This window comes from Anguilla anguilla, chromosome 1 (assembly GCF_013347855.1).
Source record: "Anguilla anguilla isolate fAngAng1 chromosome 1, fAngAng1.pri, whole genome shotgun sequence".
In the NCBI taxonomy this organism is placed as follows: Eukaryota; Metazoa; Chordata; class Actinopteri; order Anguilliformes; family Anguillidae; genus Anguilla; species Anguilla anguilla.
Genome location: NC_049201.1, coordinates 81,458,455 through 81,475,185, shown reverse-complemented (window position 1 = coordinate 81,475,185; position 16,731 = coordinate 81,458,455). Strand labels below are relative to the sequence as shown.

General features: G+C 41.7%; 1 protein-coding gene across 1 annotated transcript in view; it reads right to left on the bottom strand.

Moving 5' to 3' along the window:
* Nucleotides 1-12,478: 12,478 nt before the first annotated feature.
* The window catches only part of LOC118226837 (sialoadhesin-like), a 140,081-nt gene continuing 135,828 nt past the window's right edge, over nucleotides 12,479-16,731 (bottom strand). The window contains exons 17-18 of the mRNA XM_035416795.1: nucleotides 16,124-16,193; nucleotides 12,479-14,460 (exon numbers count right to left, since the gene is read on the bottom strand). Of these exons, the coding sequence (XP_035272686.1) occupies nucleotides 13,897-14,460; nucleotides 16,124-16,193 (634 nt within the window). The 3' untranslated portion in view covers nucleotides 12,479-13,896. The remainder of the gene's footprint in view (nucleotides 14,461-16,123; nucleotides 16,194-16,731) is intronic.

The following is a 16,731-nucleotide window of genomic DNA, read 5'->3' as shown; positions in this document are numbered from 1 at the left end:
ACGTCATATTCAGGGCTGATGTTGGAAAGCTGCAGACTGGCATATGTGTCCCCGTCCCTCCCTCCCTTTAAAGGAAAAGACACCCAGATGGTGTGAATGTAAAATAGAGGTGACATCAGCCTGAGCTGCAGACAGAGTGTTTCAGAAGAGGAAGAGGAGGAAAGGATGGTGAGACTCACTTTCAGTCTTCTAAACAACCTGGAGACATGGAAATCAGAGTAGAGAGAGAATGTGTTATTGCCTCTGCTTATCCAGTATGTCTCTGCAAGCCACATGCATTCACTGGATGGGATAGTTTTAACTTTTAAAATATTTTACTGAAAGCATAAATTGCCTCTCAGTATCTGGTCAGAGACCATGGTAATTATATATTTTTATCACCAGTAAGATCAAGATGACTGTACCTTTTATTTTTGTGGATACAGAATCCAAAAGACAGCACATACAGACAAATCGGTCCTACTATTATAATATATAATGGTCCTGAAAAAAAATAAAAATAAAAAATCAGTCATGATGGTTGGACCTCATTCATGCCTAAAAGACTTATTTAAAATACATCATCAGACATTACTTGTTTATAGATATCCAGCAGTTAAGAAGTTTTTTTTATAATAAGGGTAAGAACTGGATCTCCTAATTTTAAACTATTCATAACAATCTGAGTACTCTGCCCCTCCAATTCTATTTAATCAATTTCAGGTCTTGCAGATTCTGGATAAACAACTTCATACAAAACCAGAATAAAGGAAGTTCATTGTCTGTGTCAAATAATATGGAAACAAAGTCATAAACAGAATTAGAGGACTACATAATTGTAAGCCATAGTGAAATAAACAATACATCTCCACTGGATTAGTCAGGGTGAAGGGTGTAAAATGTTGGTAACACTTTAATGAGCTGTCTGAATGGTAATAATTGATATTACATCACATATATAACTGTGCTATTTAGGCTTTACGACATATGGAAAAAAGTCAAGTTTTAAGAACAGCCATATATGTAAATACCTGAGTGTTGCTGTGGAGACGGGAGGTGGAGCTCGAGGCTGGAGGAGCCGAGAGTGTTGGTGCTGACGCAGAGGAGAGTGGGCGTGTCTCCCTGTGATTGGCGCATGGTGAGGGAGCTCCTCAGGCCTGTGTTCCCCAGCTGCTCCTCCCTGATGACTCTGTCAGTAGAGTTAGTGACCCGCAGTCCAGACACACGCCACTCCATGCTGGGAGAGGGATTCCCACGGCTCTCACAGGAGCAGCTGATCTCTGCTGCAGTTCTGCTGCAGTTCCCAGAGATCTGAGGCATGTCTGAACACAGGATCCACAGTTAAAAACAGCACAGTTGCACACATATAACAATAATACGATTTATACAATTATATAATAGATGGGTGTAGTAATATGTTGGTAACACTTTAAATAACAGTTGACTAAGAATAGATGTTTATACACAATTTGCATACATGCCACATTTTATCATTAAATATCACATATACTTCCCTCAACTCCTCTGTGGCATGGCTCGGTTTGTGGGAGAGGTTCAGGGCAATCGAAAGACCACACCCACTGGTTAAGTAGGCACGCGCACCTGGAGTGCATAATTAATTAGTCCAGGTATTTAAAGTGTGCTCCCTTTCCAGTGTGCAGCTGTGACCGGGGAACTCCCGAATCAAGAGAGAGCTGCACCGTCTGTAAGGAGCTGGAAAGCTGCTGTTGGGCTGTTTTGTTTATTTTCTCTTTTGTTATGTTAGTTTGTTGTGTTAATTTATTACTTTTTTTCTACCTGGATCCCGTGAGGGTGAAAGGCGAAGTTGTTTTGTTTCATTTCTGTAGAATCGCACACTCTCTCTCTACCCATTTAAAATAAAGACCGGTAAATATCAGAATTCCCATATCTCCCTGTGCCCAACTCTTCTGTCCACCAAATGGGGCGTGTCGCAATGTTTGACACACTCCCCTTGACATGAAGTGTATAAAAGCTAGCATTGCCTTGCTGCAATACTAGGAAAGGCATGAAGGCATGTGGTACAAGATGCAAATACGTATGCAAATTAACAAAAAAATATGTTAAATGCTTGCACGGGACACCTAGGTTTAATTTTAAATGGGTCTGAACCTTCACATCTGCCTCGTCATGAGCATCACGGTACCACTCAAATTTAAATGGGCGGAGCCCAACACAAACAGGAGTCCTGTCCCAACACAGATTTAATAAAGTGATTGTGGGAGAGTTTTTTATTTATTTATTCAGGAACATGGCTCCTAAGGCTGACCATATGAGCCCACGCAGTCCCTCCCTGGTTTGACTGTTTTAAATTATATTTGTCAAAAATGCGTGAATATAACTGCAAGAGATGGGAACACACGAGGAGGAAAATGTACCTACCAATATTGTTTGAAGGTGGTGCTCCTATAAATGAAAAGGAAATGACATTACTGGTTGCTATGCCAACAAGCAAACATATTTAAAGGGCTTGCTCCCACTGTGATTCCTGTACAACATTCCCCTCCCACAGCAATTCCTGTACAACATTCCCCTCCCACTGTGATTCCTGTACAACATTCCCCTCCCACTGTGATTCCTGTACAACATTCCCCTCCCACTGTGATTCCTGTACAACATACTCAGAATGTTTCTGTTGTCATTAATACCACTTTTGAATAGCACTGTTTGTGCCAGACTGAAGATCAGCACTGCCAGGATGACTCCTGTCATTGCGTTGCGATGGCACAGTCGAGTCTATAGTCGGTAGAAAGGCGATGACGTTGCTCTGTTTTGTCTCTTTTTTTCCCCACCGGGGTCCTCTGTGTGCACTGAAGGAGCTGGGAAATGGAGGGAAGGAACAGCAATCCTGTCAGAAAGGACGGGCGGCAGGGAGGCGTAGCAGTTACGCCCTCAGCGCACAGACTGTCATGTGCAGCTGTCAACAGTCACAAGACAGTTCATTTTCCATCCATCCATCCATTATCTATACCTGCTTATCCTGAGCAGGGTCCATCCATTATCTACACCCGCTTATCCTGAGCAGGGTCCATCTATTACCTATACCTGCTTATCTTGAGCAGGGTTGCGGGGTTGCTGGAGCCTATCCCAGCGTGCATTGGGCGAGAGCCAGGAATATGCCCTGGACAGGCCACCAATCTTTTCTGTTAAAGACTGATGTTTTGGGTGTATGACTTTTCCTTCAAGGACAAAAACAACACAAAATCGAATCAACAAAAGCCAGCATGAGACCTAGCGGTGGACTTACCACGTACTCACAGGCAGTGTACTTTGCAGGTTATGCTACAGCTCTTTAACTGCACACTTAGCATTAATATCAATACAGCGCTGTTAACTTCCCTATCGTACACATGGATGATAATATTTGAATTAGATGAAATATTACTCTCACAATGATACGGTTTTGATTTCGATTTTTGCTCAATCTGGATAAAGCTGCAATACAGTTAACTACCATGATGATGATAGAAACGCTTCAGTAAAAGAGGGATACACAGTGCATTGAAAGCAAGTGCTTCTGCACAGGTTGGAAACACCTATCTACTCAAGAGTCAGTGTCCCATCTAGGAATTGAACCCGTGACCTTGAGTTGCGAGCCCATTTCCAAAAGCAACATGCTAGGCTACGGGTTCCCTTTCGCTGGGGGAAGTGCAGAGACAGGAAGTGACCCGCACCTGTGGTGTTCCTTCCTGTCTGCACGAGGCTGGGAGGAGAGCGATATCTTGAGCCGACGTCTCTGTGGGGAGCTTCAGATCTCCGGGGTCACTTCACTCCAGGGGGTGCTTCTGCACAGGTTGTGGGTGGATCCAGATGTAATATAAACATTTAAATATCCCAGCGTGTTCCCACTTCTCCCCCAGGATTCCCTTTTTGGGGAGCACTTGTTTTCGGCGGGGTGTTTCAGTGTCTAAGGCTGCTGAACATGCTGACGTTTCCACCGGGAACAACTGTTTAGGTGATGTTGTCAGAAGAACCTGAGGGTAACCAGGGGCAACCGCGGTTGAAGGAGTATACCCCTCGACCGCGATGTCCTGCATTGGTCGGAGATGCGAGGCGAAAACAGACGAGCATGAGCTCACTACGAACACCGGTGTAGGATGTGAGCAGGCAGTTTATTTTGGCAGTTCCCTGTAACACATTTATAAGTATGACGCTGACTGCTTGTTTTTTTTTAATGCAGTGTGGTCTCAAATGTGTGAACTGCAGTTTAGCACTAAATATTTTACTGTGCGAATGAAAAAAGTAATCATTTAAATTCTGGATTATTTAGCTTTGTTCATTTTGTATCAGTTTTTGTCTACCTGTGTGCTGCCTTTTTACTGAAATTGCCAGCCTGTGGAAAAGCAGGCTTTAGTTATGTGAATCATTTTGTATTACTCATAAATCACTTTTGCAGTCTGCATTGTTCATGCTTCTAGAAACTTCCAGCCACAAAAAAAATGCTTGTGTTTAGGATGATCAGGATTTGACTTTATCAGTCATAGATGGAATCTACAACCATTAAAATGGGTTGTGTGTAGTAGGCCAAAGAAATATTATTTTGTGTAATTGTAACGTCTTGAAGTTGTTTGAGAAGAGATCCCAATACCTACAATTCCTGCTATTCCTTTATTTTGTAAAGCTCAAAATATTTCATATAACAACATACTGTATAATTTTGAATAAAAAAAAATTCCTTCAAGAAATGTCATCTAGTCTGGCTTCCTGTTATTTTTATTAACCGAATAACAGAAGCATACTCAAAAGAAGCCTGTTCTCACCAGAAGAGAGAAAACGTTCTGCAGTGTTGTGAGGCCTTGTGGGTGCATCATTAAGGTATCATTATGATATTCATGATTCACAGAAAGACTGCATTTCCCATACAAGTTGAAACTGGAGGGAGTAGTATTCTTGGCTACTGTAATATTAAATCCAATGTTCATTGCACTGTGATTTAACTGGTGTGTGTTGGTTTTTGTTTTTTTGGGGTTTTTTTCTTTTTTTTTTTGTCATGACAACTTTTTTTTGTACAGTTGCTGTCTTGGTCAGATTTCCTATCTCAAAGACTCTAAGTGTGGTTTAGCATTTCGATCATTCGAGAGATTAAAGTGAATGTTTACTTTTTTACTTTTTTAATGATATTTTTAAAACATATTTACAGTTTCTGATGACCTGTGTGCTTGAAAATGGCCTGCCAAAAGCAAGAGAATATATTTAAGGAATATATTTTTGTTTCCAGAGGTACATTTATTTATTTATTTATTTATTTATTTATTTATTTATTTATTTATTTATTTATTTCTTGTAGGCAATATTCTTCATTGCACACAAAATCTGTCTCAGGCAATTGCTAACATACCCTAAAACTGAAATAATATTTTTTTTGAAACCACAGAAAGTAAACTATCACTTTAATCTCTCGAATGATAAAATAGCTAAACCACACGAGCGTCACATTTTTTTAACCCAGAAAGCAAAGAAGAGTGAGCTAAAATTCATCCACAGTGATGTGAAAGACTGATATCTAATTATAGGAAGCATTTGGTTGCAGCTATTGCTGCTAAGCGCGATGCAACCAGTTATTACGTTTAAGGGGGCAATTACTCGCACGCATGGGTGATATGAGTGTTTGTTAAATTTTTTCATTAAATAAATGCAATAATTTAAAAAATGTGTTTTGTGTTTACTCAGGTTTGCGTTGTCTAATATTACATTTCGTCTAAAGATCTGGAACCATTCAGTGTTACAAATACACAATACTAGAGGAAACCAGGAAGGGGAAAAATACTTTTTCACAGCACTCGAGGTTTGTCGATCCTCAAGCCGGCTAGCTAGCAGACTTCCTTCACACAACATACACTGGTGCAAATATAAGGAGAGCTAGGCTTTCTCCACTTTTGTTTACCCAGAAAGCAAACCATTTACAGATATCTCTTATGTGGAGTGACTCACTAGCATAACATTTGTACGTGCAACGTATCCCTTTTCAGGTTTGAATACATCACTCAACAAGTCAGCGCCCCCCACCTGGGGTCTGAAGCTACCCATGACCTTGAGCGCCAGCAAGCCCGTTTTTTCCCAAAAACGGCCACGCTACGGGTTCCCTTTCGCAGGGGGAAGTGCAAAGGGAGGAAGCGAGCCGTACCTGTGGTGTTCCTGGAGGTCTGATATGTCCAGCTGGCTGTCTCCGCAGTGAGCTCCAGATCTCTGGGTCACTTCAGCTTGTCACCCGCAGAAATGTAAACTGCGAGTGGAGATGTTCCCGTCCACCCTGCAGGCGTCACCGCCCTGCCCCAAAACACCCACTCCACCCCTCCCCCCCCCCCTTTCCTCCCCCTCCATCCGCTTCACAATTTTAAATTAGAGTACATATAAGTAGAAACATTGTGCTGGCCTTAAAACAGAAGTGAGTAGATCTAAGGAAGTAAGTAAACCACCCACCCCACCCCCTTCATATTTCTAGTGTGGCTTTTAAGTGGCTTTTACTCTTAAAGCACACACAGACACACAAACACACACATTAACACACATGCAGACATATGACCACACACACACAAACACACACATACACACACACGAACACACACACTCATGCACACACATTAACACCCACACATACATACACACGGACACACATTTACACACACTCACGCACACACACACACACATATAGACACACATGCACACACATTAACACAAACACACACATACACACACACCAGTTGCAGTTTGCGTAGGAGGTGGGAGGGAAGACCAGTGAGGAGAGCGTTACAGTAGTCCAGTCTACTAGATATGAATGTATGAATGAGTTTTTCTGCATCGGGATGGGTGAAGGAGGGTTTAAGTCTGGAGATATTGCATAGATAGAAAAATGAAACCTTGAGAGTGTTATTGATGTGATTTTCAAATGAGAGGGATGGATCGAGTATGACAGTGAAGTTGCGGACCAGGGGGGAGGTGGAGACAGGGGTACCGTCAATGGCGAGAGAGAGGCTGTGTAGTTTTGTGAGTTGGGGTTTTGGTCCGATGAGTATGATTTCAGTTTTTTCACAGTTGATTTTGAGAAAATTGTGTTGCATCCAGGATTTGACGTGTGTTTTCAATGATGGCAGTGGGTGGCTGATTAGTGGATGTAGAGCTGATATAGATTTGGTTGTCATCTACATAGAAATGGAAATTGAGACCAAAGCTGTGGAGGATGGGGCCAAGGGGAAGCATATAGATGATGAAGAGCAGGGGACCAAGAACAGAACCTTGTGGGTCACCCTGTGTGACAGTGGCAAGATCTGAGGTGTGACCATGGATAGATATGAATTCTGACCGATTTTTGAAGTATGAGTGAAATCAGTTGAGAGATTGGCCACTAATGCCTAGGTGGGACAGACGGGTGAGGAGGATGTTGTGGTTAACTGTATCAAAAGCAGCAGAGAGATCCAGGAGGATGAGAATGCTATATGCACCAGAGTCAGAGAATATGAGGAGGTCATTTACAACTTTGGTGAGGACTGTTTCTGTGCTGTGATGGGGTTGGAAGCCAGACTGAAGGGGCTCAAAGAGGTTATTGTCGGACATGTAAGAACGGATTTGGGAAGCAATAACTTTTTACAGGAGTTTGGACATGAATGGGAGGTTGGAGATGGGATGGTAGTTGGAGAGGGTGTTTGGGTCCAGGCCAGGTTTTTTAAGGATTGGGGTGACGGCAGCAGTTTTGAAGATGGAGGGGACAACACAGTGGGTCAGGGACAGGTTAATGAGGTTGGTGATGTAAGGGCAGAGAGTAGGGAGGCAGGCTTTAATCAGGGCAGTGGGGGTAGGATCTAGGGAGCAGGTGGTGGATCTGGCAGGGAAAATGAGTTTGGTGAGTGAGGCACAGTCAATCTGGGTGAAGGTAAAACCGGGAGGGGGGGGGGGAGCAGTTGCTGCAGCAGTAGTAGGGAGTGATTCATGTAAAGGGGGTGTGGATGAGGTGAGAGTGTGGTGTATATTGGTGATTTTGTGGAAGAACTCTAGGAAAGAGTTGCAGAGTGATGTGAAGCCAGATGTAGTATTATTTTCATGGGGGTTGAGAAGTTTGTTAACAGTGGAGAAGAGGGTGCGGGGGTTTCCGTTGGAGTTTTGGATTATGTTGGAATAATGAGAGCATCGGGCAGCGATGAGAGCATCTCTGTATGTCTCTGTTTGTATGTGGAGTTGGTGGGTTTGGGCATGGACAGTGAGACCAGTTTTATTGTGGAGGTGCTCTAGGTGACGGCTGGTCTGCTTCATGGCACGAAGCTCAGGGGTAAACCAAGGGGATGGAGTGGCAAAGGTGACCAGCTTAGTTTTGAGGGGGCAAAATAGTGTGGTGGACAGCTGAATTGCAAACTCTTCAGGGGAGTGTACAGTGTGGTCAAGTGGTAGGGCAGATGTGATTGAAGCAGCAAAGTGGGCAGGGTTTATGGAGTTGGTGGTCCGGAAGCAGATGGTTCGCGGATGTTTGGGCTGAAAGGCAGGGGTGGACAAGAGAAAATTAATCAGTCTGTGGTTAGACAAAGTGAACTGAGAGCTGGTGAGGTTTGAGATGTTGAGACTGGTAGAGCAGACAAGGTCAAGAGTATGGCGCTTGGAATGTGTGGGGAAGTGTACGTGTTGAGTGAGGCTGAAACAGCCCAAGACTACATTGAGGTCGGAGGCAGGGGTACAATGAGTGGAGTCGACATGTATGTTGAAGTCGCCCAGTAGCAGTAGACGGGAAGACAGGGAACAGGCAGATGAGAGTAGTTTCAGTTAATTCAGACACGAAAATCTGATTTGGTTTAGGGGGGCGATAGATGAGAACAACAATGACACTGTGTAATTTATTGCAATTTATTGCAAATTTAAATGCAATGTATTCAGAAGATGTAACAGAAACTGGGAGGGAAACTTCAGATGGTGTGAATTTTACATTATAGATGATTGCAAGACTGCCACCCCTACCAGAGGGGCGGGGTTTGCAAAAGTAGCTAAAATCTGGGGGCGTGGTTTGGTTTAATGAGAAAAAGACGCCTGGCTGCTGCCAGGTCTCACACAAAAAAAGAAAGTCCAGTTTATTGTCAATAATAAGTTCATGGAGCAGAGGGAATTTGTTGTGAATGGAGTGAATGTTCAGCAGAGCAAAGTTGGAATGGCAAATTGACTGTTTGGCTACTGGAGGGGCTGTGGGGAATGAACGCAAAACAGAATAATCTGTGAGGTGGGTGCTGATTCCTCATGTCGTTGCAGAGCGATCGATAGTCCATATGGATGGGATAGATTGTGCTGATGTTGTAGTGGCAGCGTGGATGTTGCAACGACGCCCCCGGTGTAGGTATCGGGTGTGAAGAATGCCATGCTTTCTGCACCGGAGGAAGGTGAGTGAGGCAACAGTGTAGCGAGAATTGAGAGTGAGCAGTTGTGATGGGCTGTATTGTAACATTGGCATTAAAACCTGGGGGTGATAAATCCGGTCGTGGTTGCGAGTGTTCAGTAGCTGCCACAGGCAAGTCAGCAAGCACCTGCCTTGCCTGTGGCTTGCAGTTTTGACTGAAGGCGTATGACCCAACCCACCCCCCACCCCACCCCCATCCTTGTGTGAAAATGTAGACAGTGTAGTCCTGCGTTTTGAGTTACACCATATTCATGGTACAGTGTGTGCATTTTCTGTTACAGAGAGTCCTGGACTTTGATGCAGCTGCACAGCCTTGTGGGTTCATTCTCATTGATGAAGCTGGATTCAATCTAGCCAAAACCAGGCGTCGTTGTGTGCCGCCATTAGCCTGCAAGGAGTTCTCCATCACCATGCCACCCTAGGTCCCTACAATACTGCACACATAATCACATTTCTGGATACACTACACTATGCAGTTGTACAGGACGAACCAGAGCAGCCCAGGTTTGTTGTCATCTGGGATAATGTTAGTTTCCACCGGGCTGCTCTGGTCCGGGACTGGTTCACCAACCACAATAACTTCACCAATAACTTCACCCCCCTTACTCCCGATTTCTCAATCCGATTGAGGAATTATTTTCGGCTTGGCGTTGGAAAGTGTATGACCGCCAACCACATGCCCGCCTGCCTCTTCTGCAAGCAATGGAACAGGCACGCAGAGACATTGAGGTGGGGTCAGTCCAGGGTTGGATATGGCACGCAAGGCGATATTTTCCCCGTTGCCTAGCCAGGGATGACATTGCTTGTGATGTGGATAAGGTGATGTGGCCAGACCCTAACAGAAGGCGAGAACCATAAACCATCCACCCCATCCCTTACAATCCCTTACAATACAATTGTTTGTTTAACCCTTGCACTGTAATTTTACTGTAATTATTTTTGTTTCTGTGAGTTTACAGTACATTACATTACATTACAGGCATTTGGCAGACGCTCTTATCCAGAGCGACGTACAACAAAGTGTATAACCATAACCAGGAACAAGTATGACGAAACCCCTAGAGAGAAGTACCGGTCCAAGTGCAGGGAACAACCACTCAACTTGGTTCAACTTGGACCCTGAAGGTTAAACTGATTAACACTAACACAACGAGAACGGCAACAACGCAATCTATGGAAAAAATACAAGCAGTAGTTAAGACAGTTAAGACAGTTAATGCACCTAAGTCACCTACGAACATATTGTATTGATTACTGTACTGTAATTCTACTTTTCTTTGTGTTTTTTTTTGTTTTTGTAAAAATCTGCAAAAATGGCAAAAAAATAAGCTGTATATATATTTTTCTGAAGCCTTTCTATTTTTGTGTTCATTGACATTTTAGTAGATGTACTGTACTGGAACAATCTTTCACAGAAGCCTGTATGAGAAAATTAAAAAGGTATACAAAGTACTAAAGACAGCAGTGTTTTGTATAAAGTACATCAGTGTGTTGTTGCTGCTTTGAAAGAGTAATTCAAATGGTGCATGTGTGTATCATTTTGTTGCAAAAATGTCATTTTGAAAAAGGATTGTTAGATTTTGATTGCAGAGTTTAATTTTGACGTAGAAGTGAGATGTTTATCTCCAAGTGTTGTGTCTTATTTGGCTTGTGTGTAGAGTTTTGACACAATGAGCCAAATTCTGCAAGTGTGTAAGCAATCGCAAAAAACTGTAATCAAATGAAGGACTTACAGATTCTGGATACACAACCTAATTAGTTAGGGCGCAGTAAAAAGTTGGTAACACTTTGAAGAGCTGTCTTGAAAGGTAATAACAGTTGTTACACCAGGCTTATAACAATGCTATGTAGGCTTTACAGTGTTGTTATGACATCAGTCATAAAAACAATTGTGTTCTGTTTTTTTTGTCTCTGCTGAACGTGTGAGGGTCTGATTGATTTCCCTCTGGTTCATCATCAGATTGCCCGTCTGTCTCCGGTTGCTCGCTTTTAAAAAGGTGTGGTTTGCCATTTTACTGGGGAGAATCTTTGAATTTGCTCTGTACTTTTGGATTGTGATCATTTAGTTGATGATGCTTGTTTGACCTCATTTTAATTTCTTGCCTAGCCCTACTACTTTGTTTGCCCAGTGGATTCTAGAAGGTGCTTGACCCCATTTTCTCCAATCCTACCCTAACTTGTTTAGTCCCTTTATTCGCTGTATAGGGTGTGATCCCAGCTGGATAAGGATTCCTTCCCCTGGGATACAATTTTTGTAATTTTGCTTTGTTGTCCTTTGTTATTTTTGAAGGTTAATCTGGGTGGAATTTCACATTTCCATGGGGGCGAGATAAATAATATGTATGCTAAATAATAAAAAAATAATAATAATAATAACAATAATAAGAATAACAATAATAATAATAATAATAAGAAGAACAACAATAATAATAATAATAATAATAATAATGATAATAATAATAATAATGATAATAATAATAATAATAATAATGTGAAATGTGTCCGGTGCTCACTTTGAACTGGTGCTCTAATAATGTTCTTTCAGGCTCAGTTTTTGAATTTTTTTTTATTTGAAGCAAGTGATCTCTAGGTTGGTCTTAATTCTTTTAACAACATGCAAGGCAAACAGGACGCAAGACAAACTGTAGACTACTTAGGCATACCTCCATTTTATTAAATGCTGAAATGAGTTGGCTTATCAAAAAAAGAAAAATGAACAAACAACTTGAATACTTTATTTAATTTATTTAGCAAACAAGACAGTGGTGTGAAGAAGAAATGTTAGAGTTAGAGAAATGTATGAATTAACTCTATATAGCACTTTTTCCCCCAGGCTAGCTCCCTTCTCTTTTCTGTGGCTGAGGGAGAACTATAATCTTCATCTAAAATAGTGAAAAGTGTAAAAGGTACACAAACCTCAAAATGATCAAGAGAATGAGGGGTCTGGATCCGTTTGATTTACATTAAGTTGTGTTTTGCGCAAAGAAAGTCTAAATTTTTTATGCTAATTTGTAGGGGGCTCTCCACAACATTGGAAGGGTGTAGCATAACAACATCAAAATCAGTAGTTGGCAAGCCTGTGAAATGGCACTGAGGCTGGTTTTTGAAATGGCAGATATGCCAATGTTCAATGTTCATCTCTGTTTACTATTGGAGTGCTGACCAATGCGAGCACACCCTGAGCGTGGCATTGTTGCTGCACGTTCCGGCGATGACCTGAAGAAAGACATGAAGAAACAGACACAAGTATCGGGTGCTCCATGCTGGGATTCCCACTGCCCCAACAGCAACAACTCATCTCCCACTGTGAGGATTCAAGCTGCACCTCCTCCTGCTGGTCACCAGAGGGCGACATAACCATCACTCTGATTATGAGATTGCGTGTTCACCTGTTAGCGATTCGAGAGTTAATGAATCACAACACTTATTCTGCCTTAGTTGCTTTGCTTCTCACTCTGTCTTGAGCCCATTAGCCTGCTGCTCTGTGCTGGCTTCTGATTGGGTACTCTCTGAGCATTATTCACAGCCTGGAGTATTTCGTATTTCCTGGAGTAGCTCCCTTAGTTTTCTGTACACTAATCTCCTGATTAAAGTCTCTGCTATTTTTTTTGCAACTCCATCCAAGTCTCCAGCGGCCTTTCTATGCTATTGGGTCCACCACCACCACCACCGTTACACCCAGAGCCAGAGACCGGAGGCTCGTCTGGGAACCTCTTGACGCAAAGTTAGTTGTGTTTAGTCATCACAAAAATTAACCAAAATTTGTCCACAGCAAGGTGAATGTTTCTTTTGGTAAACCACCGTAAGGCGGGCTGTGGAGGTTGCATACATTTAGCAAAATGTTTTATACCATTATAAATGTTTCAAATAGTCAGCAAATATTTCATACTTCAAATATTTCATGTTTTATACATTCAGCTGAAATTCTCGTATGTTTAGCTAAATATTTAGCTATAAGTTTTTTACATTAAAGGGTGTTATACATTCAGCTAAATATTTAGCTGAATGTTTCATACATTTAGTCAATGTTACATTCATTTTGCAAAAAAATGTTTTATTTTAAATTTAATTAAATATTTGTTCATTTAACAAAAGGTTTTGTATGTTAAGCAAAATCTTTAGCTAAATATCTCATACAATTAATTAAATGATTTAGCTAAATTGTTATAGATATAGCAAAATGTAAAAATAAAAAAAACCCTTATTAATAAAACATTTAGCTCATTTATATCATATTCGGAGACCACATTAAATAATTACACCTGTCAATTTAAAGACAATAAATGTAAGACTTTTTCCATTAAATCTGAGAGAAATAGGGATATTTCAGTTAAATGCAGAAGAAAATGCATGGTAAAATAATAGCTTTATGTTGCATTTGGTACCCCATAAGTTACTGTACTTCAGTATGCCACTGTAATGTAACATCTGTACTGCAACATTACGCACGTTATGTATCGTGCTGTAAAGCAATATCTTGGCATTATGAGAGTGCAGCGTGGTGTGATGAGTTGGCCTATCTCCATGGTGACTTATTTTGGCTTCCTGACCACGGCGTACTCACACTCCTCTGTTCCCTTTCTGTTACCCTCCATCAGGGGGCTCATGGCTTCCACGTACATGTCCTCCTGGCCTCCTGCTGAGTTCTCCTCCTGGCACTGCTCCTCCTGCTCCTCCTCTGCAGCAGGGTTCCCGGGTGGCTGCTGCAGTCCCTGCCGTGCCCTCTTAGTGGGCCTGGAGGGGCAGATGTTCCCGTAGGTGGGCTCCTCCTCCTTCTCGCCCCTCGCCTCGGCCCACTCCCTCTCTGTGCCCAGCTCAGCCTGGCCCTCCTTCTCCACCTCCTCCTTTGACTCCTCACCTTCTTCCTCTCCTCCTTCTCTCTCTTCCCTGGATTTGTGTCGGATCATGGCGTAGTCGGACGTCCATTTGGAAGTGCCCCGGACGATGCCCGTTCCGTGTTCCCCACCCGTGCCGGGAAGTTTGGAGAAATCCACGGTGGCATAGTGCAGGGCGCCCTCGTCCCCCTTTTCCACCACACCCGCGCCCGACAGCATGGTCTTGTTGACGTAGATCGATTCCTCATCTTGAGCGGCCGTCTGATCAAGAGGTCAAAAGAAAAAGAACGGTGCGAATTTGCGAAACGTCAACATTGGGACACAGCCATTTGAAGAAAACGACAGGGCAGCTGCAAAAACTGTGTTGAGAAACAGCCAGAGAAGAAGGAAGAGATGTCATCTTTAAGATTCTTCACTCACAAAGTTAAGAAAAATAATGTCTCCCAATGCCTATGAAAACAAAACTAAAAGAAAACTGTCCTGCTTCACAGTGTTAATTCATTCTTGCATTCATAATGAATGTAAAAAAACAAAACCTTGTTGTGATACATTTCATTTTCATCTAATGGTAAAGCTATGAGCATGTGGAGTATCTAAATTTTAAATATTATTCACACTGGCTAATTCTGCCATTTTTACAGGTCAACAAATATCTTTTCTGTAAATTAAAGAAATTAGTTAAAGCTCTTTGAAATATTAATTAATTCATCCATGTATGAAATCAATTTTTTGTGTTCCTTTTATTATTATTATTCATATTTATACATACACATTTTTTTGCATTGTATAAAATTATTCTGAAATAATTATGGTGTTAAAGTGTTACCTGTGTTATAAAGTGCTCGTTGCTTGTGGTACTTATAAAGGTATCAGTTACAGTTATTATCTAATATATCATTGCATAATTAATCATTAAATAATAGGCGAAACGTGACTGTGCTAGGATACAGAGACAACATTTAGTTATTTCTCTTTTTCTCTGCTCTTTCTTGACACTTTTGATATTCGGTCAAAAACCTCCTTCCTCCTTCTCTCCCTCGTGCATTTCCTCTTCCTCTTTCACCCAGTGCAGTAGCCTGGCTCGAGTGGAGTACAGTAACATTATCAAACCGCAATCTCTGTCAGAGCTCTTGAGAACTACACTTGTCCTCTTTCTTGAAAAGGTTTAAGGCACAGAGACAGCTGCAGTGACTGTGCCACCAGTTTCCCATCCTGACTGGATTATCAGAAGAATACACTCAGATGAAAGTTTGAAAATGAACATACTCAAACCCCAGCAAAAATGTATACATCTTTGAAATGTCATTCTCCCTCAGCTGACAGGTATATGTAAGGGAACAGTAATAACAAGTTTAGCCAAAAAATTTAAGGTTTTATAATAAGCATTACAAAACAAGAAACAATACATATATTACAATTTTACTCGTGATATTTTATCTAATTATTTTTGGTATGTCTTATTAGAATTAAAACACTGTGTAGCTCCCCAATAGAAATTTGTTAGGCATACATTTCCCTGGCAAATACCATGGCAATCACTTAAAATGCTTCTCATACATAAGAATCAGTTAAAGATAAAACCTGTCTGTGGTTTATAGATGATCAGCTCTAGCTCTTTGTGTACTTTTAGATACATACCATTAGGTGCCTTGTTTAGTTAATGTTTTAATAATTATTCCAGTACTATTGGTACCCTCATCTCAATTTCCACTAAGGCGTTATAAATACTGAATATGCTTTCAGACGTGGAAAGAAAGATCTCTGGTGAATGTCTCTAAAAAGTGTTTAGGTGTGTGTATGTGTGCGCATGAATGTGTACGTGTGTGTATATGTGTGTGCGCGTGTGTGTAGGTATGTGTATGCGTGTGTGTGTGTGTGCGTGTGAGAGAGAGAGTGTGTGTGTGTGTGTTTGTCTCAGACTCACCCCATCTGTCAGTATGATCCCTTCGCTGTCCTTCATTCTACTTCCAGAGCGCTGGATGTGTCTCTTCTTCCTGGGAATAGCACACAGATTCTGCTGATGCACACCTGACTTTCATTATAATCACTACAGAGATCAGTGTAACATTTAGTCTTGTTTTTCTACTGTCCGTACGTTGAAAATTGCATTTCACCATCATGTGGGGGCAGCACTTTTGCAAAGTAGCACAAACCAACAAATCAAAACCAAATAGGAATGGTCTGTAGCGTCCCTCCCTCAGCTGATGGTTAGGTTTAGGGTTCGGGTTACCAAAGTAGCCAGAAAGCATCCACCAATCTCTATTTGTTTTGTTCTGTTGGTTGTTACCAACACACTCTGTGATTGGGTTAGGGTTGGAGCTCATCTGTTTACTTTTAGGAGAAACACAGTCATCGTATCCCTCTAAAGTTATTTCAGTTACAGATTGGATTACCAACACATCATTCACAAACACACCCTCCACCCCGCCCTCTCAAATCATAAGTACGTTCCCTTTTGCAGTTTTCTTCCCAATATATGACCTTCAATCTTATTGAATCAAATATCCTTGATAGATTCCACCCCAAGGTTAA